The 27,907-nt window shown below is 45.8% G+C and overlaps 1 protein-coding gene across 1 annotated transcript in view; it reads left to right on the top strand.

Annotated features, from left to right (window-relative positions):
• The window catches only part of LOC141100612 (uncharacterized), a 389,264-nt gene extending 374,317 nt beyond the window's left edge, over nucleotides 1-14,947 (top strand). Inside the window, exon 6 of the mRNA XM_073589206.1 lies at nucleotides 12,930-14,947. Coding sequence (XP_073445307.1) covers nucleotides 12,930-12,956 — 27 coding nt within the window. The 3' untranslated portion in view covers nucleotides 12,957-14,947. The remainder of the gene's footprint in view (nucleotides 1-12,929) is intronic.
• The last annotated feature ends 12,960 nt before the right edge of the window (nucleotides 14,948-27,907 follow it).

The raw sequence follows: 27,907 nt of genomic DNA, 5'->3' as shown, positions 1-27,907 counted from the left end.
CTGGCCATGGTACGGCGCTATTTGTTCCTTGTATGTGGTATTATTCGGTGACTATGTGGTGGTAATATGTGGTCTGGTCATGGTGTGACGATATTTGTCCGGGTATTCAGCATGTTAATGGTCGGGGGGGGCGCTTTTTCGATGTTCGCCCTCTTTGCAAAATTCCCTAGAAACTGCCCTGCTTAGGACGCTCTCGGGGTCCAGATGTGTGACTGTGCCAAAGTTTGTGGCTGTAGCTGCGATGGTGCGGATGCCTATCCCGGACATAGATTCATAAGGATCAAAACAACCCCCAGGGAGGCCCATCATTTCTGGCATAGGTTCTCTTACGTCAGGATTGGCAGCGTATGTAGATAATATTATGTATTTCCATGTGATGTCTGTGAAGAGTTTTCTTAGGGATTCTGCCCAGCTGATTCATTTGATGAAGGATATAGTGTGGAAAGATTCATACATGTTTCTGACTATAGATGTTGCATCCCTCTATTCAAATATTAGACATGATCTAGGATTGTATTGTTTTGGGAGATATGTGAAAGAAGATGCCCGTTTACCATTGAATCAGAAAGCCTTTTTAATGGATAGCATGAAGTTTATACTGCACAATAATTTTTTTGACTTTCAGGGAAAACTATATCACCAACAAGTCGGTACCGCAATGGGTTCGAAAGTAGCGCCAACTTTCGCTAACCTATTTATGGCCAATTTTGAATTCATTTATATAGAAAATTCCATTTTTTCAGAGCATATTATATTTTTTAAACGGTACATAGATGACCTAATGATAGTCTTTGATAATAAATGTAATAACATAGAACAATTTCTGGAGAGCATTCAGAGGAATGATTGGGGTCTCACATTTTCATGGGTATATAATATGGAGAGTATAGATTATTTGGATCTGACCATTTTCCATTCAAAAGGGAAGATTTTTACTAAAACTTTTTTTAAGAAGTGTGATGCAAATAGTCTGTTAGATTTTAATAGTGGCCATTATTATAAATGGTTAATCAATGTCCCGAAGAACCAGTATAAAAGGATTAAGAAAAATTGTAGTTTAGAGTCAGATTTTGTATCACAGGCCAAGGAATTGAAAAATAGGTTCATTGAGAAAAACTACCCAAAAAAACTGCTAGAAAAAGCATATAATGAGTGCGCAGGTTTGGAACAGATGGACATAGTAAATCCTAAGAAAAAAGAAAAAGAGAATGATAGTTTCTCCTTAAACTTTTTCACTAATTTTACTAAACAAAATCAAAAAATTAGTAACATTTTACAGGATCATTGGTCTGTTCTTAATGATCCAGTGTTGGGGAGTATGCTACCGAATAAACCAGGAGTAACCTTTAAAAGATCCTCTACTCTTAGAAATATACTGGCCCTCAGTCGCCTGAAAAAAGAAAAAATTAGGGATGAACAATGCAAAAAAACAGGAGTTTTTAAATGTAATACCGCTCGGTGTCTGTGTTGTGGCATGATTATGCATAATATGACCACATTCAGATCAATTCAGAATAATAAGGTGTTTGATATAAAGTTTTCCCTGAATTGTAAAAGTAGTTTTGTGATATATCTGATAGAATGCGAATGTGGTTTACAGTATGTGGGTAAAACCACACAAGAACTGCATAACCGCATGAATTCGCACAGACACAATATAATTGAAGGTTTTATGTTCCATGGAGTATCAAAACATTGCACTATAAGACATGGGAAGAAACCATGTATTAAAGTGGCCCCAATTGATTATGTTTCAGAAGACACTGTGAACAGGAGTGTCATTCTGATGAGAAAGGAAATTTACTGGATTCATAGGTTGCAGATTCTGCAACCATACGGTTTAAATGAAATATCTGACATCTTTAAATAATTTTGGTGCTCTGCATATTTGTCTGCTAAAGATTGGAGTAATATTGGCATCTGATAATTGTGTGATGTCCATGCTATAACATTACAGCAAGGGAATGATCATATCGCTAACATAAAAAGAGATACAATCGGCGGCATTTTACTATGATTGGAACAGTTGGCTGGTGCCTTGAAAAGGAACTGATATCTCTGGAGATGTGGAGCCTTTGGCTGAGAGAGCAGAAAAGTTTCTTGAGTGCAGAGCATGGGTCTGCTGTGCAGGATCTAATCCGCATAGGAGTACATACATTAATTAGTATATGATCATTTGCCTGAAATATAAGGAAAGTAAAAGTATAATATGTTGAATGAAGGGTTAATACTGAAAGGAAAATATAAGTGCGGTTATATAAGAGATTTGTGAATGTTGTTCTGCTAATTGATATGATGTACCAAGAAATTTAGATTTTTATTGAGTATAATCATAATTTTACTATAATGTTTTACACTTTTTCTAGTGTGAAGTTTTACATATGTGTGTTTTTATAGAAGTGTGTTTTATAGATGAATTTTAGTGATTTTTGTGATTTTATATTATGTTGATAGTTATGTGTGAATTTTTTTACGTGCAATGAGCATCTACCTCACTTCCTGGGGGAGGTAGTATATAAGGAGAATGGAATGTGATGCCAGTGTAACTTTGCTCCTGAGGAAGTGTACAGTGTGTACACGAAACACGTAGAGTTTATGGAATAAAAAGAAAGTTATAATCACTGCTTGGTCCTTGGATTAACTCCTTGTGAACTTTGGACTGGAACAGCGCGATCCTGAAAGCCGGACTTCTCTCCTTCCTATATATGCAATTCTAGTGACCGGCTGATTGCTGCAGTTCATCGGATCCTACCCAATTGTGCTTATGGTTGTTGTGTTCCACACAACTGAACCAGGTGAGTGGATCCATATCTGTGAAACGTTTATATCATTGGATAAGGCCCTATTGTGCGCTTCTGTCTCCCCCTTTTTTTATATCCCGGACATACACACAGACATACACACATACATACATACATACATACATACATACTGTACATACATACATACACACTTTGAGCTTTATATATTAGATTAATAAAAGGACTGGGTATGTCACACCCCTAGGTATAAGAAAACATATTCCTAAAGTGTCATAGTGCATAGAACTCCTCATATAGAGCAGACTAAAAAGAGTGAAGAGGAGTGGAAAAAAATCCAATATTTGTGGTCAGCTCAAAATAGTCTGAGCCACTCCACAAAGATTAAATAAAGTGCCATAGTGCAATAAAAAGGAAGGGGGGGGACTTCTTACCCAAATAGGTCCTGATATACCATGTGTATAGCAGCCCCGACGCGGGTTTCGCATGGGCTTCCTGAGGGGGCTGTGCTCACACTGTGTGTTGGTCTATATTTATAAATACCCTTACTTCTGTTCCCAATAATTAGCTAATCATAGCGCATGTCAAATCAGCGCCCACACTGGAAGTGACATCATTCCCAGCATCCATTGCGGCGTTTACAACAACAGAGCCGCCACCATGGTAACCGCAAACCGGAAGTGACATATCACCCAGTATTCAATGCGGTACATAACGTCACCATGACAACCATTACTCACATGCTGCCATCCTTGGATGTCGGAGACAATGCTCCTAAATTAGCCAATCATAGCACATGTCAGAGCAGCGCCCATACCAGAAGTGACATCATTCCCAGTGTCCATTGCGGCGTTCACAACAACAAAGCCGCCACCAAGGTAACCACAAACCGGAAATGACATATTACCCAGTGTTCAATGTGGTATAACGTCACCACGGTAACCATAACTAACATGCCGCTTTCCTTGGACGCCAGAGACAATGCTCAAGATAAGCGCCGTATACATGGCACTTAAAAAAATAATAAATATTCCTGGATATATATGCGGCGCATGCAACCATGACATGTGCGATGGAAGTCACCGCCCCCCATGCCTCCCGACATGTCAGGCAGTCCGTCACTGTAATAAGGACAAACAACCAGACATGCCTCACGGACGCCAGAAGCGGTGCCCCAGATTGCACCAGCCATAGTCATGCGCACCTATTCAGGAGATTACATGCTTGACAGCAAACCTATAACAATAGTATCCCATACATCGGCTCAAAACAATCATAAGTAAAAAATAAAGTGACAGTGCAATGGAAAAACAATGACCATAACCACACAAACAATACAGAATGATTTTCAGTGAAAATACAGATACATATAATTATAAATTTAAGAATATTATCATAAAGTAATATAAGTGAAACACCATATACATAAGTAAAACTCCTATATAGGCCGATTAGAGTCCAATTCCATCAGTTTGTTTTTCAAAGACAGGATGAATCTTATATAACGACTGCTGTCCATGCATGTCCAAATCATATTCAGGGTATCAGCAACAGGGCATATACATTTAAGACACTAAAAAATATAGATATAGAACAATTAATATAAAATAAAAATAAATTAACAATAAAGTTAAAAACACCACACACACAAATGACATTAAAATCCCAAACTATAGAAAAACACTTAAAGATGTGAAACAAAGCTCAATTGCTCATTCAAGCCATTTGGGACCATAGTCCCTAAAGTTACTATCCATTTGCATTCCCTCTGTGTTAAAGACCACTTATAATCTCCACCTCTGATCCCTAACCGGATCTTATCGATCCCAAATATTTTTAAATCCCCAGGGTTACATTTGTGCTTTTCCCAGAAATGTCTAGGGAGAGTTTTCAAGATTGTTACATCATCCACCTCACGTGCTGCCATTATTTCTCTAACGTGCTCACGTGTTCTTGCACGTAATTCTCGTGTCGTCAACCCAACATAAATCAAAGAACACGTACATTTTGCATAGTACACCACATGAGTAGAACTACATGTGATGTACTCCCTAATTTTAAACTCCCGTGATCCATCACTTGTGGAAAATGTAGTGGAAAATGTAGTGGCTCTAACAAAATTTTGACAGGCAAGACATTCTCCACAAGGAAAAAACTCCTGTCTCCCTGTCTCGGCTCCAAAATAATCAATGGGTCTAGCAACATAATGGCTATCCACCAACATGTCTCGCAAGTTTTTAGATCTCCTCGCTGTCATCATGGGTCTTTCAGGCAAGCATTTAGCCAAGATGGGATCTGTCATTAATATTGACCAATGCTTCGCCATGATGGCCCTCATAATTTCCCCACTGATGATTATATGTTGATATAAACCTTGTAACGGTCTGCCCATTTTTTCTTTTCAAAACCCTATCCGTCTGTTGGCATGAAAGAAGAGAGTCTCTATTAATGTTCTTGGCTCTATCATAGCCCTTTTTGATACTCCTTTTACTGTACCCACGCTCCATAAATCTCTCCCCAAGGTCCAATGCTTGTTTTTCAAATAAATTGGAGGTAGTATAGATTCTCCTCATTCTGAGAAATTGGCCAGTCGGTATGGCTCTAATTGTTGACCCGACATGTGCTGATGACGCATGAAGCAAGGCATTAACTGACGTCTCCTTCCTGAAAACATCAGTACAATTTGAACCATCATTTTGAACCTGCAACTTAATGTCCAGAAACGAGACTTCATAATGATGATACGTATATGTAAGCCTGATGTTGGAGTCGTTGCAGTTGAGATCTGTCATAAAGGAATGCAGCTCGTCAACCGAACCCTGCCAAATAAACAGAATATCATCTATAAAGCGGAACATCAGTCAGGAGGAACTCCAGTGTAACACGGTACTAGGAGATCTTCACACTTTAAGGCGCTATAGAGGAGTCGCTCAGGAAGGTACATGTTGGCGGAGTGCTGGAGAGGAGAGTCCTAACTTGCCCGGGGGGTTGATTGAGTCTCCGACCTGGAGGACACGGTACGGAAGCGGGCACTACAGACTGTGAGTAAAGCTTTGGAACTACATGCCCTGGTGTCCTCCATTCCTTCCTGCGTCTGCCATCCTGGCACTGCTACATCCCCTGCGCCAGACACTACACCATCTAAGTGTCATCACATCTACACTGCCCTGGGGCTACAGCTTCACCTGTGGGGAGCTAGACCATCTAGGCTGCAACACACCACCAGCCCCAGAGGATCTGCATGCAGCGTCGGCCTAACATCTCACTTGCCGAACAGGTGGCGTCACAAATTATTCCATTTAAACCACATTACAGACTTCCATGGATTTGGGTACCCAGGGCCACGGACCGGGTCACCGCTGGTGTGACACATCCCCCTGACACCGGCCCGGTACCGAGTACCCCCACAGCCCTGGGTGGAGGGCGACCCACAGTTATTTACATTTTTGTACTATTTTTTGAGGAGCTTATTTTTTGCCTTACAGACTTGATGATTGTTGATTGGAGTGTTTATCTACTTGTTACCGTACCATTGGACTGATATTTCATATTGTTTGATTTCCATCTATTTTTGTGGACTCCTATATTGTTCCGGTGATATTGCACTCATTGTCACTTAATCTTTAATCTTTATTTTTTATATAGCGCTAACATATTCTGCAGCGCTTTACAGTTTTGCACACATTATCATCACTGTCCCCGATGGGGCTCACAGTCTAGATTCCCTATTCGTATGTTTTTTGGAGTGTGAGGGGAAACCGGAGTACGCGGAGGAAACCCATGCAAACACGGGGAGAACATACAAACTCCTTGCAGATGTTGCCTTTGGTGCGATTTGAACCCAGGACCCCAGCGCTGCAATGCTATCCACTGAGCCACCATGCTGCCACTTTTCCCAGTTTTAAAGTTTTTATATTCAAATATTTCAATAAAAAATTTATTTTTAAAAGAATGTAAATTTCCACGCTTTTTTTTGCTTCCATTTGTTGTTTGGGATGGAGTGTATAAGTTTCTATGAAAATGTAATCTTATTCTCAATAGATGCCATCCACGGCACATAACACATCCCTAAAATATTGGGACCATCTTGACAAGCGGCTGTAGTAAAAGGTCAAGAGACTATATGCAGCTCTGTGGCAATATCCTACAAAACAAATACTGGTGCATGCTGCGCTCATGTGGAATAGGATGTTAATGTACCTATTAGTCAGTGTGCAGTGGACCGAAATTACATTCATTCAAACTGGCACTTCAACTACAATGAGATGAACTGACCTTAGAATTACAACATTCAGTTGACATTAGGTCTTTATACAGTACTAGCTGAAGAGCCCGGCGCTGCCCGGGCATAGTAACTAACTGTGGTTAGTTATAGCAAATTATAATTATCCACCGTCGCATAGTCCCGTCCCCATATACCCATCATACATATCCACGATCCCATAGGCCCGTGCCCATATACCCATCATACATATCCTCCATCCCATAGTCGGGTGCCCATATACCCATCACACATCCTCCATCCCATAGTCCCATGCCCATATACCCATCATACATATTTGCCATCCCATAGTAGAGTGCCCATATACCCATCACACATCCTCCATCTCATAGTCCCATGCCCATATACCCATCATACATATCCTCCATCCCATAGTCCCGTGCCCATAAACCCATCATAAATATCCACCATCCCATAGTCCCATGCCCATATACTGTATTTTTCGGACTAAAAGACGCACTGGACCATAAGACGCACCCCAATTTTCAGAAGGAAAATAGGGAAAAAAATAATAATGTGTCAAATGGGGGTCCGTCTTACAGTCCGAATTCAGCTTACCTGGGAAGGGATCCGGCACAGGTGGAGAAGTAGTCACAGGGGTCACTCAGTGGTCCAGGCTCGTGCGGTGGCGGCGGCTCTGTGCTGGGGCAGCTGCGCTGGGGCTGGGGCGGGTGGGCTGTGCAGGGGCAGCTGTGCTGGGGCAGGGGCAGCTGTGCTGGGGCAGCTGGGGCAGGGGCAGCTGTGGCAGGGGCAGCTGTGCTGGGGCAGGGGCAGCTGTGCAGGGGCAGCTGGGGCAGGGGCAGCTGAGGCAGGGGCAGCTGTGCTGGGGCAGGTGGGCAGGGGCAGCTGTGCTGTGGCAGGGGCAGCTGTGGCAGGGGCAGCTGTGGCAGGGGCAGCTGTGCTGGGGCAGGTGGGCAGGGGCAGCTGTGGCAGGGACAGGTGGGCTCTGCGGTGGTGGCAGCGGGCGGCGCTCTGAGGTGCGGTGGTGGCAGCGGGCTGTGCTCCGGTGCAGGGGCGGCAGCTCCGACGGCGTTTCTTCGCTGCCCGGAGGCCCCCCGCACACCCATTGCTAGGCGCCGCCATGTTGCGGTGGCCTCCGGGAGCATGGACCCCGGCAAGATGGCCGCCGGTTCGGGGACGGCGTATGCGCAGCTTCAGATCTCGTGCCGAGATCTCGGGGGACGAGATTCAAATCTCGGCAACGAGATCTCGTCCCCCGAGATCTCGGGACGAGATCTGAAGCTGCGCATGCGCTGTCCCCGGTCCGGTGGCCATCTTGCCGGCGGCCATGCTCCCGGAGGCCACCGCATCATGGCGGCGCCCAGCAAGGGGTGTGCGGGGCCTCCGGGCTGCGAAGAAACGCCGGCGGAGCCGCCGCCCCTGCACCGGAGCACTGCCCGCTGCCACCACCGCACCGCAGAGCGCCGCCCGCTGCCACCACCGCACCGCACCGCAGAGCCTCGCCCGCTGCCACCAGCGCACCAGGTACCGTGCATTGCGACCATAAGACGCACCCCCCGATTAGTTATAACAAATTATGATTATATCTATACATATAAAGCTGAATGCTGAGCCCCGCCCTCTCCGCATTGCCACATTCACTATAATATCCCACATCATCCTGTCAGCCAGAGCTACCGGACAACTACCCCTAATATCCCACATCATCCCATCAGCCAAAGCCACCAGACTACTACCACTAATATCTCACATCATCCCATCAGCCAAATCCACCAGACTACTACCACTAATATCCCACATCATCCCATCAGCCAGAGCCACTGGACTGCTACCCCTAATATCCCACATCATCCCGTCAGCCAGAGCCACCGGACGACTACCCCTAATATCCCACATCATCCTGTCAGAACCAGAGCGCTGAGTGGAACTGTCCTAACTTCCATACCGGGGATCCCTTTAAGAGAGGCCTGGCATCAGAACCAGAGCGCCGAGTGGATTTGCCCTGAATTTCATACCAATGATCCCTTTAATAGAAGCCTGGGGTGAGAATCAAAGCGCTGAGGGATTTACCCTAACTTCCATACCGGAGATCCCTTTAAGAGAGGCCTGGAGTCAGTACCAAAGCGCATTTTAGATTTGCCCTCACTTCCATACCAGGGATCCCTTTAAGAGGGGCCTGGGGTCAGAATCAGAGTGCAGAGTGGATTTACCCTCACTTCCATACTGGTGATCCCTTTAAGAGGGGCCTGGGGTCAGAACCAGAGAGCTGAGTGGAATTGCCCTAACTTCCATACCGAAGATCCCTTTAATAGAATCCTGGGGTCAGAATCAAAGCACTGAGGGATTTGCCCTAACTTCCATACCGGGGATCCCTTTAAGAGAGCCTGGGGTCAGAACCAGAATGCTGAGTGGATTTGCCCTCACTTCCATACCGGGGATCCCTTAGAGAGCCTGGGGTCAGAACCAGAATGCTGAGTGGATTTGCCCTCCCTTCCATACCAGGGTTCCCTTTAAGAGGGGCATGGGGTCAGAACCAGAGTGCTTAGTTTAATTGCCCTAACTTCCATACCAATGATCCTGGGGTCAGAATCACAGAGCTGAGTGGAACAGTCCTAATTTCCATACCGGGGATCCCTTTAAGAGAGGCCTCGGGTAAGAACCAGAGCGCTGAGTGGAATGGTCCTAACTTCCATACCGGTGATCCCTTTAACAGAGGCCAGGGGTCAGAACCAGAGCGCTTAGTGGAATTGCCCTAACTGGGATTGCCTATTAAAAGGATATATTCATCTCATCTATTTTCTGAGTTCCAAGATTTTCTCTACCTAACATTAGGCCTTTGTCCTAATCAGACATCTGAAATGTGGTCTACGTACGATCCATGTTGACCGGACAGGTTGTAGGTCTCTTCACCCAAACTCAGCAGCCTCATACAGTATGCTCCTCAATATTGAAATGTGAACACACGAAGGAAACAACGTGAAATTATGAAAATAAAAATCGTGGGATTGTGAGACAAGTTATTGATAAGCAAATGATGGAAAAATAGAATCAATGTTTTCAAAACATCTTGATTTTTTTCAGTATTGAATATGAGCACCATGTTAAGAAACATGCATTATTACAGCCTTAGAATGCCATCAGTGAGGTTATTAATGGTTATCTGAGTAATGTTCTGTCATGCTCAATGCAATTGGGCATGCAAATCCTCAAGATCCGCTGATAACAGGTGCTTTTGTAATTTCTCACCTTTGAGGTCCCATATGTACTTGATGAGAGCCAAGTCTAGAGATGCTTCAGTCCATGGATGCACATTCAGGCCATGCAGGCCGCTCACAGTAGCACCAGCAACATGTGGCCTGGCATGATCGTGATAAATATGGCTCCTTGACCATTCTGTTAATTACGATTGTACTCAGATAGTGTTTTATGGATGTCTAAGTTCAGGCTTACTATTAAGAAATAGGTTGCTTTGGAGAACGACGTATGCAGCAGAAGATATCTATAATATAACGGTGGGAGCATCACTCTGTCTGAAGCCTTTATAGACTGCGCAAGCGCGGCGCGCCTACACAGTCTGGACCCCACAGAGTGACGCATCCACCCAGATCGTGGTATGCATAAGCACTGAACTCATACTGTGATAACCGGCACAACACCTTACCATTTTAGTGTTGCTGTTGCAGCGGGGTCTTGCGTCTTGCTGTGATGTGATGAGAGGGCAGGTTGTGCGCATGCGCTTTCCGCCGCCATTTTGTAGAAGACACACTGCAGTGTGTCTTCACGCTACAGTGTGTCTTCAAGAAAATGGTGCTGGAAAGCGAGGACTGCGCAGGCGCCGATTCCGGCGCCACAACCCGCTCTCTCCAGACATCACGGCACAACAACTTAACGATCGGGTATTGAGACGAGCCGTCTCCTGACATCATGGCGAGACCCTGTGTCAATACCCGATCATTACGTTGTTGGGCCATGATGTCTGGACAGGGCGTGTTGTGGTGCCGAACTCAGCGCCAGCGCAATCCTCACTTTCCATCGCCATGTTGTAGAAGACTACAGTGTGTCTTCAAGAAAATAGCACCGGAAAGCAAGGGCTGCGCAGGCGCCGAGTTCGGCATCACAACACACCCTGTCCATACCTCACGGTCCAACAACGTAATGATCGGGTATTGACGCAGGGTCTCGCCGTGATGTCAGGAGAGGGCGGATTGTGGCGCTGGTATTGGGCGCCGGGGGTGAGAGGACCATCCATACCAGGATAGGGGGGTGAGGGGTACCATGCATAAAAGGATAGGCGGGTGAGGGGACCATGCATACCAGGATTGGGGGGTGAGGGGACCATGCATACCAGGACTGGGGGATGAGGGTTATCATGCAAACCAGGATAGGGGGTGAGGGGTACAATGCATACCTGAATTGGGGATGAGGGGACCATGCATACCAGGATTGGTGGGTAAAGGTGTATCATACATCCTATGATAGGAATGACGGGGAACCATGCATACCAGGACTGTGGTGTGAGGTGACCATGCATACCAAGATTAGGGGATGAGGGGACCATGCATACCAGGATTGGGAGGTGAGGGGACCATACATTCTAGGATTGGGGTGTGTGGGGACCATGCATACCATGATTGGGGGGTGAGGGGACCATATATACCAGGATGAGTAATGGGGTGCCATGCATACCAGGATTGGAGGGGAGCATACATACCAGAATAGGGATAGGGGGGCCATGCATACCATTATAGGGATGAGGGGACCATGCATAGCAGGATAGTGATGAGGGGTGCCATACATACCAGGATAGGAGGGGGCAGCACATACCAGGATGGGAGACCTTATACCAATAAAAATGCTTGCCTCCTGGGCGTAGAACGGGTTCATAGCTAGTCTATTATAGTGAATAACGTAATCCCTGTTATAACTTATTTTAAGAGTTAAGAATTTTAAGAGTCACCCGGGGCATTGCGCATTTATTTAATGAATAATATACTTATAATATACAGGTGAGCATTTATTATCCCATATGTCATTTATGCCAATAGGTGAAATGTCTGCTTTGTACAAACTTGGAGCCAGTTAATAATAAAATATTTTATTTCCTATTCATAATTTATATATAAATGCGTGGATTACAATATGGTGCATTTAGGAACATTTCTCAGCCCTGTAGTTCAGCAATGGTTAGCAAGCAGCACTGAAGCCTGACTGCCATGATGTCACAAAGCTATCATCAGGGGTGAAAGTCACTTCTTAGGAGAAGGTGAGGTCACAATCACCAGTGATGTCATACTGGCATTCTAGAATGTCCTAAGGATAGACAATCACTGAGCACAGTGACTTAAGCGCCATTTTTGTGAGTTTATGCTTTAGCTAAGACATCACTTTGGTTTTGGAAAGCACTCTAGATTGTCTTACATATCTAGTGTTTCTGCATTGTTTATTTTTATTCTTTGATATTTGCACAATAATATCAGTGTCACCAGAGAAGTTATTTCTCAAAAACTCCATCACCCCAGCCTCTGGAAACTAGGCCATGAGTTCCCGAGAGCTAAGACAGCTGATTGAGGACAATGAAGTATGGTTGAGCCGACCACAAAATCGAGGTAAGAGAAACATTTGGGGTAGAAAAACAATATTTTCCTCATATCTGAGCATTCCCATTATTGTGGGGTTTGCTGGGTAATGTGTCAGCCTATTCTCCACCTTCTATCCTTATTACTTGGGGCTAATTTACCAAATGTCCAGTTCCAACACTGTCTTTTGATATCTTTAGAAAAGACATTCACTGAGCAGGTTTTCTCAGCCCATAATTGACACAAAATTAGTCAGAGTTCCCATATCTGTAAATGACATAGTAATACCAAGGCCCACCCAAATTTCTAAAAGATATTTTGTTAACTAAATTATAATGTCTGTCATTGCAGCTCAGGCAACAATTGTCCGTAGACTGAGGTCATCTCAAAGACATCAGGGAAGACACTCTGCTTATGATGGCCAACAGAGTTTCAGCACCTCTGGCACTGAGAGAAGAGGGAGACGTGCCAGAGCCCCTCCACATCATAGGGGACAAGAAAGAAGTACTGGAAGAAGTAGGTCTCCAATAAGGCGTGCCTCTTTGGAATCTTTAAGAACCACAGGACACAGCAGCCAGGATGATGAACAAGCAAGTGGATCTTCAGCCACCACCATTACATTGGAATACCAACTGCCAGATACCATCCTGCAGAGTGACACAACCAGGGAGGTTCAAGCTCCAGGCAGTGAATCTGCAACAACCACCACAGTATTTAGATTCGGTCCACAACTTTCGATCTCACTTATCCACAGACCCAGGCAGCTTCCAGCAACAACAACTAGAGAAAGTCACATGAATGCCGGCCATGAAAGAAGTGGATCTCTAGATATCATCATTGAATATCAACCAGCAAATCCAATTCCACCTCGCGGCAGATTTAGTGAGGGAGAAATTCTGGACAATATTCTCAACATTGTCAGAAGGCAGCAGGGAATGAGAAGACCAATGTCACAGGTGCAGCCACAAGCACCACCTGCTCAAAATTCAGCTTATCAGGAACAAATGTATTCTCAGCCCAGCAGGAGAACTCTGCAAATTGACACTTTCCCAACCAGGACTATAACATCACAGGAGGACATTGGGTCATGCGTCATATGTATGACAGAGTATGAGACTGGGGAGCAGGTCACAATGCTCCCATGCAACCACAACTACCATCGGTGTTGCATCTTGCCTTGGCTTGAGTCCAACCCTACGTGTCCTCTCTGTCGGAACAACTGCTTCAGGTAAAGCGCCAAAAGTACATTTCAAAGCTACTGGAAGGACATGAAGATCAGGGTGCTGTTACCTGCGCTGCTCCATTGCTAGGCCCTGCTCTAAACTCCAGTGGCCTATCAATTCAGACAGCTATGTAATATCTGACTATTTAGAAGTTATTGTTTTTTTTCAATAAATATTGCTATTATCTGCCTCTAAATATATCTATAATCTTATTTTAGCAGTATATACCTTTTATCATACAGTTAGCAGCACTTTCTCTTTGCTGGTTGCAGCGCTGATGCTTACATCCATTGCTTCCTCTCCCCAGAGCTTCCTGCAATGTATTACTACAAGTTCCACCATGGTTTACACTGGCCCGTAAGCCATCACCAATCACACCCATTGAAAACTCCACTCACATCCCTCCCTCCTCTATCTTCAATATACAGCTTCCTATTACCAGTGACACAGGCCAAGGACCTACTGCTGATGAGAGTGGAAGTAAGCCAGGGCCGGACTGAGGCAAAAAAGCTGCCCTGCCACACAAATCCCACCAGCCCACATAATAACACTTCCCACCCCACATTAGTGAATTTTTATTTTATTATCTCAGCAGCGAGATCTTTGGAGATGAGACGACCCTGCCTCCTGGGTTCGTATACCAGAACTCTACCTGAACCTCATAGAAGTCAATGGAGATCCGAACTTTTCTGATGTAAAAGGGCTGCCAAAGTAAGCAGAGTACCCACAGAGTCTCCCTCCCTCTCTCTCCTCCCAGAACTCTGAACACTAAGACTGTGTGCCCACGTAGCGATTTTTAAGCGTTTTTGCCGCGATTTTCGGCGCGAAAACGCTGCGAAAACGTTTAAAAATCGTGTGCAGAACGCCCCCCTTGCATTCCTATGGCATTCCGCACATGCTGTGCTAATGCTGCGTTTTTTTCCGCGGCGGAATCGCATCGCGGAAAAAATCGCAGCATGCTCATTCTTTTGTGCGGATTCGCATAGAAGTGCCGCGATTCCGCACCCATAGAAATGCATGAGAATCGCTTACTTCCCGCATGTGGCTATGCCCACCATGCGGGAAGTTAAGCGTCTTATGTGCGGTTGGTACCCACGGTGTGGAGGAGAGGAGACTGTCCTCCAGGCCCTGGGTACCATACCCCTGTAAAAAAAAGAATAAAAAATCGGGGTATATTTACTTTCCGGCATCCGGCGCTGCATTCCCGGCCTAGCGTTCCCAGTAATGCCTTGCGGCAAGGTCCTGTAATGACGTAGTCTCGCGTGACTCTAGCGGTCTCGCGAGATCGCTATAGCAACGCGAGACTACGTCATCACAGGTCTCGCAAGGCATCGCTGGGAACGCTGAGGCCCGGGATGGCAGCGCGGGACGCCGGAAGGTAAATATACCCCGATTTTTTATTTTTTTTTAGCATTTTAACATTCTATCTTTTACTATTGATGCCGCATAGGCGGCCTCAATAGTAAAAACCTGGTCACACTTGTCAAACACTATGTTTGACGAGTGTGACCAACCCGTCAATCACTTTGCAAGCGATGCTTCAAATCGATTGGAAAGTGCTTGAATATCGCACGTGAAAATCGCGGCAAAATCGCGATCAGAATCGCAGTAAAATCGCGGTGAAATCGCGCGGAAAAAAACGCGCGATTTCTGGGAAGGAGTCCGGTTTTTAGTGAGCGTTTTAAAACGCTACGTGGGCACATAGCCTAAAATGGACTTCCGGGAGAAGTGTGAGGTCGGAGTTCAGCAGCGGACACCTAGTCCAGTATGAACCCCGAACGTTACAGTTCGGCTTCACTCATCTCTAGTTCTGAAGAGGATAATTAACATTTAATTCACATCATTTCAATCCAAAACAAATTTCCTTGCTAAATTTTTAACTGAATCTGATATTATATATGCGCGCACATACGTGTATATACAGTATATAAATTGCGCACATACATGTACAGCATATACACACTGCACACACACCTTATACAGTATATACCACATTTATTTACAATATACACATACATGCGTGCAAAGTATAAATATACAGTATAATTATATACACGCACGCGGCACTAAGTTTGTAATATATATCTCTATTTACACACACATGCTGCACCGACAGTATACACATGTAAGAAGAAGGACTGGGCCGTGGGTACCTGCTCTGCATCGGGTCCAGAACTGTTGGGGCTGTCTCCTCTGTTGTCTGGGGGAAAGCTTAGGGGACCGGTTCAACCCTTGCATCTGGGAGCGGGGGTGTGGCTAAACTAAAAAAGCCACAGCGCGTGGAAACTGGCAGACTTGGCGGGAACAGACAGCACGTGGCTGGGAGAAGTGAGTGCTCCATCCCTCGACCACTGCAGAAGCGCAGGCCCACACTCAAGCATCACTGATGCCACCTGCAGAGACTGTGCATAGAGATGTGCAGTATGCCCGTTGGCCCCCGCAGAGCAAAGTGGCAAACATTTTGGAACCTTGAGTACCGAGCGCATGTCTGCGCACGGACTACCCGGTGTATATTTGTCAAGGCACGTTAGGCTCTCACAATGCTGCAGCCCATGCTCTCTCCGCTGCATCAGCACATGGACTAGGGGCTCAGCGGAGGGTGCAGGAGACCAACCGCTGCCACCAGAAAACGGACCCCACCGGAACAACCCCGCACCAGCCGCTGGCGCCAACGTTTGCCCTTTACCCCCCAGACTGAAGATTGACTACAGGATAAGTTGATTTCATCAGAGCTGCTACCCCTTTCATCTGGTGTTATTTCACTCAGCATACCTTTTACTACTGAATTGCTTCTTTTCCCGCATTTAACTGTTAACCTCCCTGCGTGGAGTATCCCCTTTTTAATTAAAATCATCAACCCTTGCTCTGTCTGTTGTCCGTCACTGCATCCCGCAACCTGCTCTCAGTTGGCGTAGTCGGCAGGAAGCAGACCAGATGCACAGAGAAGGCAGACAAAGCGGTTGGGGGTGCCCCAAGTGCTAGCATATGACTAGGGACAATGTTGAGTAACCCCCCAAAATTTACAGGGAGCAACACTCTAATGTGGGACTGGACTGAGCGGGTCAGGGGTATGTTGAGGATGCACCCCATGACCCTCACAATGGAGGCAGAGAGTGCCATGATGGCCCTGGATGGAGAGGCTATGTCATGTTCCTGCCACTGAAATGGTCCTCACATAGCTTCAAAACGCCTCCGTGCGCATCCTGGGGAGAACAAACAGTGACCCCTACCTGTGACACGGGTCACTGCCTCAACAAACACACAGCTCTGCTACACGTACATTTACACGGATTCACAGCTTTGCTACATGCACATTTACACGGATACACAGCTCTGCTACATGCACATTTACACTGACACACAGCTGTGCTACACCCACATTTACACGGACACACAACTCTGCTACATGCACATTTACACGGACACACAGCTTTGCTACACGCACATTTCACTTACACACACACTCTATATTACCACATCTTACAGTTCCTGATCGGGGGGGTGTTGGAGTCTGCAAAAGCAGAGCAGCTAAAGGACCTTTAACTCTATTAACTGAAGGACCTTTGAGATCATGTGATCAGCCCCATGACCTGTAAGGTCCTGTAATTACTGATTCAGAAGGTCCTACAACTGCTCAGTTCCTGTAGCCTCTGCTCAGTTCCTGCATCTTCTGAACCAAACACATGGGTCAGGGTCAGACAGGAGGAGAGACACCATTCTCTATGATCAGGGAGGACACGGTGTCAGCATTTTCGTTTATCACAGGACACAGCATCCAGACTATAAGCATACCTCCCAACTTTTGAAGACAACAAAGAAGGACAGATCATGTGGCGCGTGTAGCATGCTGAGGCAAATTTTGACCACGCCTCTCGTCACACCAAAATCTACGCTCATTTACCATATATTTCTACCCTGGCAGGAGGAGTTGTCACAGGAGCGGTGGTAGTGAAGGAAATTCAGCTTACTCCCAAGACTGCAGGCCATAGATCCAAATCCAGACTGTCCGCTGTGTCCGGAACAGCTGGGACTATTTTAAAATTTAATATTTAAAGTTCCCTCATTCACAGTCAAAGCTGCCAGAATTTTATCATCTTTATGTATTTTCACTAGATGACAACTGTCTCTTTTCTGTCTGTAAGGCCGTGTTCACACATTGCAGAAATACTGTGATTTTCGTAGTCTGCAGGATCCTCACCAAACTGCACAATAATAATTTTTTCTCCCCAATATTTGATGCGTTTTTGGTACAGATGTGAAGCTGTGTTTTAATGTGATTTTTATAGTACAGAAAAGCTTTGATTTTGCTCTTAATACAGTAATTGCAGTTTATTTCATGCCATTTTTAAGGCTCCACATATAACCAACTAGAGGAAAAAAAGCACCAAAACCACATAGGGTGCCTTTTTTTGTTAAAGTAGCTTTTATTAAGGATTCTTTACATAAATGGGGTAAAGAAAAAGAGGGAGACATATTGTAAATGCACAGTAATATAGGCGCAAACAAGAACAAAATTAAAGCAAAATTTAAAGGGCTGAAAGATATAACCAAAATAAAGGGTGGAAAGGGTTAAGGATGAGAAGTAGAAAGAAATATATGGTTTATTAAGGAAAATGGGATATGTGGGTATAGGGGAACCTCAGCAGGTGACCATGGTACAGTATTACTAAAAATAAATCTCTATATAAAACACTGATATTACTGCCATATGGTGCCTATATAGTTGTGGATACCAGTGCTGAAGATGATATAGGAGACCACAACACAGTAATAGATGGTGCCTTACAGCTGATTTTCTTTCTGATGGAGTTGTTCATTGTTCCCATCTTTTCCAACTGGCCCAGAAAAACATGACAACTTCTTCCAACCAAGACTCATCCTCAGAGATAACAAGGACACATTAGACTTCTCACATTTCCAGCCCCCTCCCTATCTAGTCCTAAGCTGTGGAATCTGAGCATTCTGCTGATTCCCCAATGCTGAGGCGCCGCTGCTGTATGTGCCTCTTACAGCACATGATGTATGGAACAATAACAGCGCTCCTCTTACTGACCCTCACAGTAATGCCAGCACTGTCTGTGCCCCTTACAGAGTAATAATGCCTCCTTTGTGCCATCTAGATGGTAAAATTGCCCCTTAGAAAATATTAAGGCCCTGTGCACATGTCCTAGAAAATAGAGTCCACATTTTGCTCCTAGAAAGTGATAATGTCTCTTGTGCATCTTTGACAATCACAATACTCTGAGGGCAACCTATAACAATAATGCTTCTTGACTGCCCACTGAATATTTAGTAATGTCCTCTGAGTCCCTTCATGTACAGCTCCTCTATACATAGTATGAGGGACCACAGCTCCACTATACACAGTATATTGCTCCCACAGCTTCCCTATACACAGTATGATGGGCCCACAGCTCCCCAAAACACAGTATAATGACCCTCACAGTAGTCATCACACTGTATAGTGGATCACACAGTAACACCAACACTATATAATGGCCCCCACACTGTATAATGGGTCCACTGCAGCACCAAAACTAAACAATGGCCCTCACACTTGATATTAGCCTTCACAGTAATCACACAGTATGATGGCCTGTAAACTGTGTAATGGCCCTCACATTAGCTCTCACTCTGTATACTGGTCCCACAGTAGTCTCCGCACAGTATAATGGCCCCCAAGCTGTATAATGGCCCTCTCATTTGCTCCCACACTGTAAAATGGCCTCACACTGTATGAGGGCCCCCTACAATGTATGATGATCCCACCCATACTTTATGATGTCCCCATAGACACAATACATGTTTTAATTCAAATAAAAACATATACTCCATCAATTCCAGCATCAAGACGAGTACAGCAGCAAATCATGGGTGGACCAATATCATCAGAGTCCCGATGTGTATGGCGTCTCTTCGCCAGTGTATCGCCCTGCCATTTTGTAAAATGTAGGCTTAATTATTAATTATTATCCATTATTATTATCCTTATTAATTATTATCCTTGTTTTTGGGGGCTTTAACTACCCGGATATTAACTGGGAAGCAGAGACCTGCGAAACCCATAAAGGCAACAGGTTTCTGCTAATAACCAACTCTGGGTGACCTGAGTGGGAGGGCCTTGGGGTGATCGTACCCTCTGCCACCTGGTAGCTGCGCTACTGGCGCTCCTGTAAACAATAATGGTTCTTTAGTGACTGTGATGGACAAGTGTTTTCCTACGTACGTGTATAAAGACTCGACCACAGAGAAAAAGAGTACACAAAGCTGCTTGGAATACTCAGAAAATTGACAATTTTATTATCATTACATAAAAAAGTATATAAAAATACACTTAAAATTATTTATGGACAACAATTTGTTCAATGAAAGAGATAGACAGTAATAAAATATGTGGTATATATAGTATTAATAAAAGGACTGGGTATGTCACACCCCTATGTATAAGAAAACATATTCCTAAAGTGTCATAGTGCATAGAACTCCTCATATAGAGCAAACTAAAAAGAGGGAAGAGGAGTGGAAAAAAATCCAATATTTGTGGTCAGCTCAAAATAGTCTGAGCCACTCCACAAAGATTAAATAAAGTGCCACGGTGCAAAAAAAAGGAAGGGGAGGACTTCTTACCCAAATAGGTCCTGTGATAAAACACTCCGGGATCGGCTTTGCTGGAGTCAAAGGTCACGTGCGTTCAGCATGAAACTCAGGCGCAGAGCTGGGATTCGGGTGTAACTGACCCTAGGTCAGGTTTATTAATGGTGAAAGCAATGCAAAAGGAAATAAAACATAAAACAAATCCTTGCCTGTCCGGCACTAACTAAACAATGAACAACCTAACTACCAACTGGCGGGCTTCTCCCGTCCAGCCAAACCACAGTTGCAGTGGGCACTGCTTTCACACACGTGTCTCTCTCACACAGACAGGCTCTCTGTGTTCCCAGGCTGAGACACTCACACAACCACCTGGCATCCTTTTATATCCACCTCCCATTATTCATTAGCAAGCAGGTGCGATACTGACCAGACTAGGCCACATAGGAAAGGAATCTGGGCGAGATATACCTGCCCTCATCCACTATTCCCACATGATTCTCACATATCCCCCCCCTCTGCTCAGACCACTCCGGTCGAGCAATAACACCCGCCAAACAGTGCACTCGGGACAGGGCATCTGCATTTCCCATCTGTACCCCTGAGCGGTGCTCCACCGTAAAAGTGTAGGCCTGCAGGGCAAGGAACCACCGGGTCACCCGGCTATTCTGTTCGTTGTTCAAGTGCATACACTTGAGAGGGGCATGGTCAGTGATCAGCCTGAACTTTCGGCCCACCAGGTAATATTTGAGGGCCTCTAGAGCCCACTTAATGGCAAGGCACTCTTTTTCTACGACTGCATACCTTTGCTCGTGTTTATTCAGCTTCCTGCTGAGATAGAGGACTGGGTGTTCCACTCCGTCCCTCACTTGTGAGAGTACGGCCCCGATACCGGTATCAGAGGCATCCGTTTGTACCACAAACTCGCTGCGGAAGTCCGGAGTCACCAGTACGGGCTGAGAGCAAAGTGCCCGTTTTAGGCTATGGAAGGCTTCTTCAGCCGCTAAACTCCATTTAATCATGACGGAGTTTTTCCCTTTTGTAAGATCCGTCAGGGGGGTAGCGATGGCTGCAAAATTGGGTATGAACTGGCGATAATAGCCGGCGATCCCCAGGAAGACTTGCACCTGCTTCTTGTTGACAGGTTGTGGCCAGTCCTGAACCGCCTGAATCTTATCAACCTGGGGTTTAACAACACCCCTCCCAATTACATACCCCAAATACCGGGCTTCTTCTAGCCCGATGTGACATTTCTTGGGGTTCGCGGTTAGACCTGCCTCCCACAGGTCGTCAATCACAGCTTGTACTTTCTGGAGATGAGTTTCCCAGTCCAAGCTGTAAATGACAATGTCATCCAAATAGGCCAAAGCGTACCGCCTATGTGGCCTCAGGACTCGATCCATCAGTCTCTGGAAGGTCGCCTGTGCCCCGTGCAGTCCAAACGGCATATACACATACTGAAATAAACCTTCCGGCGTAGCAAATGCCGTCTTTTCTCTGGCAGCCTCAGCCAGAGGGATCTGCCAATACCCCTTTGTTAGATCTAGGGTCGTAATATACCGGACTTTTCCTAACCGATCTATTAACTCGTCGACCCGGGGCATAGGATAGGCATCAAATTTTGAGACCGCATTCAGTTTCCTGAAGTCATTGCAGAACCGGATGGTGCCGTCCGGTTTAGGAATTAGCACAATCAGGCTGGACCACGCACTGTGCGATTCCTCAATGACTCCTAACTCTAACATTGCCTTCACTTCTCGGGAAACTGCTTCACGGCGCGCTTCCGGGATTCGGTAGAGCTTTACGTGAACTGTGACACCAGGTTCCGTTACGATGTCATGTTTCATTAGCATAGTCTGCCCGGGTTTTTCTGAGAAAAACTTTTGGTTGTGTAGTAGAAACTGCCTGACCTCAGTCTTTTGCCGCTCCGAGAGAGTCTCTGCAACCCGTACCTCCGGTACGGTATGCGAGCAGACAGGACGGGCCAGCTCCGCTGACAAGGCAGACCGATCCTTCCAGGGCTTTATCAGATTTACATGATAAATCTGTTCAGGTTTCCGTTTACCTGCCTGGTATACTTTGTAGTTTACTTCACCAACTCTTTCCTTGATCTCAAAGGGGCCCTGCCACTTTGCCAGGAACTTACTGTCCACCGTGGGGACCAGGATCAACACCCTATCTCCGGGTGCAAACGTACGGATCTTGGCGCCCCTATCATAGATTCTTTTTTGGGCTCCTTGAGCCTGTATCATGTGTTCTTTGATGATAGGCATAACAGCCGCAATACGGTCCTGCATTTGTGTGACGTGATCTATCACTGTTTTAAACGGAGTGACCTGACCCTCCCAGGTTTCTTTTGCAACGTCTAACAGTCCGCGAGGACGTCGGGCGTACAATAACTCGAAAGGCGAGAATCCCGTGGAAGACTGGGGTACTTCCCTGATGGCAAAAAGCAAATACGGAAGTAAATAGTCCCAGTTCTTCCCATCCTTGTCTATCACCTTTCTCAGCATCTGCTTCAGAGTTTTATTGAACCGTTCGACCAACCCGTCTGTTTGAGGGTGATACACGGATGTGCGTAACGGTTCGATTTGTAACAATCGGCAGAGCTCCTTCATTACCCTGGACATAAAGGGGGTCCCCTGGTCGGTGAGTATCTGTTTTGGTATACCGACCCGACTAAACACATGCACCAGTTCCTTGGCAATCGTCTTGGTGGCCGTGTTACGCAAAGAGATGGCCTCCGGGTAACGAGTGGCATAATCCAAGATGACCAGGATATGTTGGTGTCCACGTGCAGACCGTGGAAGGGGCCCAACTAAATCCATCCCAATCCTCTCAACCGGGACTTCAATAATAGGTAGGGGTACCAAAGGGCTACAGAACCGGGGCTTAGGTGCAGAGGCTTGGCAGTCAGGACAAGACTCACAATATACTCGAATATCGTGATGCATGCCCGGCCAAACAAAACAGTGTAATATCCTTTCGGTGGTTTTCTGGACTCCCAGGTGACCTCCCATCACATGTCCGTGGGCCAGGTCCAGCACCTGCCGCCGGTAGGGTTTTGGCACGACTAATAGTTGCACCGTATCTTCCCCCTTTTTCTCTATCTGATAGAGTAAATCATTCTCCAGAACCATGTAAGGATATGCCAGCCTAGAGCCAGGTTCTACGGGTACCCCATTTATCACTTTTACATTTGTCCTAGCCTGAGAAAGGGTAGGATCCTTTATTTGCTCGCTTTGGAAGTCATCTTTCTGAACTTCTTAATCCGGCAAACGGGGAGGTGGACGGCTGTCGGCCTCCTCCTCTTCCCCGGTCTCCTCCGTATCACCCGCCATGACTGAAAACGGGAACTGCAGGTCATTTCCCGCAGACTCTTCCCCAGAGTCTTCCGGGGAGACCTCTTCCAGGGGTTCGGGACCCACACGCGCCCTGGGAGAAGAATCATGTACACTATTACCCTGGGGTATCAACTGATTCTCCCACAATTGCCAGAAGTGGGGAAAATCCCGGCCCAGGATAACATCATGCAATAACGCCGGGACGAGTCCCACTTTATGTTGCACAGACCCATAGGAAGTAGTAATGCATATGACCATGGTGAGGTACGAACAGGTGTCTCCATGCACACACGTTACAGAAAATTTGTCTGATGGTCCAGTCGGGGCTGACACCAGACTGGCCTTCACCAGAGTCACCACACTTCCCGAGTCTAACAATGCCACCACCTTTTTGCCATCAACAGTTAAATCACACAAGTGTTTTTCCACATCCTTTTGACCGGCATTCACACTCACTACCCGTGCAACCATAGACATGCGGTTTTTAGAGTCTGTGAGGTCGCACTGCATGGGTTCAGTAGTGACCGGACAGTTCGCAGCAATATGTCCCATCTCTTGGGAGCGGAAACACCTAACGGGCCCCTTGCTTAGACCATAGTTCGTTATTCTCGGCCTCGCAGTGCGGGCAGTCCTGTTTTCCTCCCCCACTGTCTTAGGGATTTTTCCTTCTCCCCTACTCCCTGAAACAGTCTTACCGGTTCCACGTGGAGATGATGAAGAACGAGGTGGGGTAGCGTCGTCTCGGAGTCCTTCCGCCACGGAGTAACGTTCAACCAGATCCACCAGTTGATCTGCCGTCGTAGGATTTCCATGGCCTACCCACTTCCTCAGGGCTGGCGGCAGAGCTCTCAGGTACTTGTCCATGACGACTCTCTGGATTATCTCTGGCGCTGTCAGCACCTCGGGTTGTAGCCACTTCTTCGTCACGTGGATCAGGTCGAACATCTGTGACCGCGGTGGTTTATCCGGCTGATAAGTCCATTGATGCACTCTCTGTGCACGGACAGCGGTCGTCACTCCCAGCCGGGCCAAGATCTCGGCTTTCAATTTGTCAAAGTCCTGCGCGGCTTCAGGCTCTAAGTCATAATAAGCCTTTTGGGCCTCACCGGAAAGAAACGGGGCAATCAGGCCGGCCCATCGTGCCTTCGGCCATTTTTCTCGCACCGCCGTCCGTTCAAACGTGGTCAGGTATGCCTCGACGTCATCTTTGGTCGTCATTTTCTGCCAGTACCGACTCACGTGAATCACTCTCGACTCGGCTTCCAGGTTAAGCTCAGGTAAGCTTGCCAAGCGCTGCGCCACCTGCTGGAGAAGCGAACGATCGGTAACTGTCATGTCCACCAACTCCTTCAGCTGGGCCATCATCACCCGATTAGCTTCTTGCTGGACGGCGGTGGACTGTACCGACGCTTTCACCACGTCCTCCATGCTCATGCTTGCAACGTGATGCCCGCGTTCTCCACCACAATGTGATAAAATACTCCGGGATCGGCTTTGCTGGGGTCAAAGGTCACGTGCGTTCAGCATGAAACTCAGGCGCAGAGCTGGGATTCGGGTGTAACTGACCCTGGGTCAGGTTTATTAATGGTGAAAGCAATGCAAAAGGAAATAAAACATAAAACAAATCCTTGCCTGTCTGGCACTAACTAAACAATGAACAACCTAACTACCAACTGGCGGGCTTCTCCCGTCCAGCCAAACCACAGTTGCAGTGGGCACTGCTTTCACTCACGTGTCTCTCTCACACAGACAGGCTCTCTGTGTTCCCAGGCTGAGACACTCACACAACCACCTGGCATCCTTTTATATCCACCTCCCATTATTCATTAGCAAGCAGGTGCGATACTGACCAGACTAGGCCACATAGGAAAGGAATCTGGGCGAGATATACCTGCCCTCATCCACTATTCCCACATGATTCTCACAGTCCTTATTTACCATGTGTATAGCAGCCCCGATGCGGGTTTCGTGTGGGCTTCCTCAGGGGCTGTGATCACACTGTGTGTTGGTCTATATTTATAAATATCCTTCTGTTCTCAATAATTAGCTAATCATTGCGCATGTCAAATCGGCGCCCACACTGGAAGTGACATCATTCCCAGCATCCATTGCGGCGCTTAGAACAACAGAGCCGCCACCATGGTAACCGCAAACCGGAAGTGACGTATCACCCAGTATTCAATGCGGTACATAACGTCACCATGACAAGCATTACTCACATGCCGCCATCCTTGGATGTCGGAGACAATGCTCCTAAATTAGCCAATCATAGCACATGTCAGATCGGCGCTCATACCGGAAGTGACATCATTCCCAGTGTCCATTGCGGCGTTCACAGCAACAAAGCCGCCACCAAGGTAACCACAACCCGGAAATGACGTATTACCCAGTGTTCATTGTGGTGTAATGTCACCATAGTAACCATAACTAACATGCCGCTTTCCTTGGACGCCAGAGACAATGCTCAAGATAAGCGCCATATACATGCGCACTAAAAAATAATAAATATTCCTGGATATATATGCGGCGCATGCAACCATGATGTGTCACCGCCCCCAAGCCTCCCGACATGTCAGGCAGTCCGTCACTGTAATAAGGACAAACAACCAGACATTCCTCACGGACGCCAGAAGCGGTGCCCCAGATTGCACCAGCCATAGTCATGCGCACCTATCCAGGAGGTAACATGCTTGACAGCAAACCTATAACAATAGTTTCCCATACATCGGCTCAAAACAAGTCATAAGTAAAAAATAAAGTGACAGTGCAATGGAAAAACAATGACCATAACCACACATTACAGAATGATTTTCAGTGTAAATACAGATACATATAAATATAAATTTAAGAATATTATCATAAAGTAATATAAGTGAAACACCATATACATAAGTAAAACTCCCATATAGGCCGATTAGAGTCCAATTCCATCAGTGTGTTTTTCAAAGACAGGATGAATCTTATATAACGACTGCTGTCCATGCATGTCCAAATCATATTCAGGGTATCAGAAACAGGGCATATACATTCAAGACACTAAAAAATATAGATATAGAACAATTAGTAGAAAATAAAAATAAATTAACAAAAAAGTTAAAAACACCACACACACAAATGACATTAAAATCCAAAACTATAGAAAAACACTTAAAGATGTGAAACAAAGCTCAAGTGCTCATTCAAGCCATTTGGGACCATAGTCCCTAAAGTTACTATCCATTTGCATTCCCTCTGTGTTAAAGACCACTTATAATCTCCACCTCTGATCCCTAACCGGATCTTATCGATCCCACATATTTTTAAATCCCCAGGGTTACATTTGCGCTTTTCCTAGAAATGTCTAGGGAGAGTTTTCAAGATTGTTACATCATCCACCTCACGTGCTGCCATTATTTCTCTAACGTGCTCACGTGTTCTTACATGTAATTCTCGTGTCGTCAACCCAACATAAATCAAAGAGCACGTACATTTTGCATAGTACACCACATGAGTAGAACTACATGTGATGTACTCCCTAATTTTAAACTCCCGTGATCCATCACTTGTGGAAAATGTAGTGGAAAATGTACGGCTCTAACAAAATTTTGACAGGCAAGACATTCTCCACAAGGAAAAAACTCCTGTCTCCCTGTCTCGGTTCCAAAATAATCAATAGGTCTAGCAACATAATGGCTATCCACCAACATGTCTCGCAAGTTTTTAGATCTCCTCGCTGTCATCATGGGTCTTTCAGGCAAGCATTTAGCCAAGATGGGATCTGTCATTAATATTGACCAATGCTTCGCCATGATGGCCCTCATAATTTCCCCACTGATGATTATATGTTGATATAAACCTTGTAACGGTCTGCCCATTTTTTCTTTTCAAAACCCTATCCGTCTGTTGGCATGAAAGAAGAGAGTCTCTATTAATGTTCTTGGCTCTATCATAGCCCTTTTTGATACTCCTTTTACTGTACCCACGCTCCATAAATCTCTCCCCAAGGTCCAATGCTTGTTTTTCAAATAAATTGGAGGTAGTATAGATTCTCCTCATTCTGAGAAATTGGCCAGTCGGTATGGCTCTAATTGTTGACCCGACATGTGCTGATGACGCATGAAGCAAGGCATTAACTGACGTCTCCTTCCTGAAAACATCAGTACAAATTGAACCATCATTTTGAACCTGCAAC

This window comes from Dendrobates tinctorius, unplaced genomic scaffold, assembly GCF_039654945.1.
Source record: "Dendrobates tinctorius isolate UK_male_01 unplaced genomic scaffold, ASM3965494v1 ptg000107l, whole genome shotgun sequence".
In the NCBI taxonomy this organism is placed as follows: Eukaryota; Metazoa; Chordata; class Amphibia; order Anura; family Dendrobatidae; genus Dendrobates; species Dendrobates tinctorius.
Note: the sequence above shows the minus strand (reverse complement) of the source record. Positions and strands in the feature narration are given on the sequence as shown.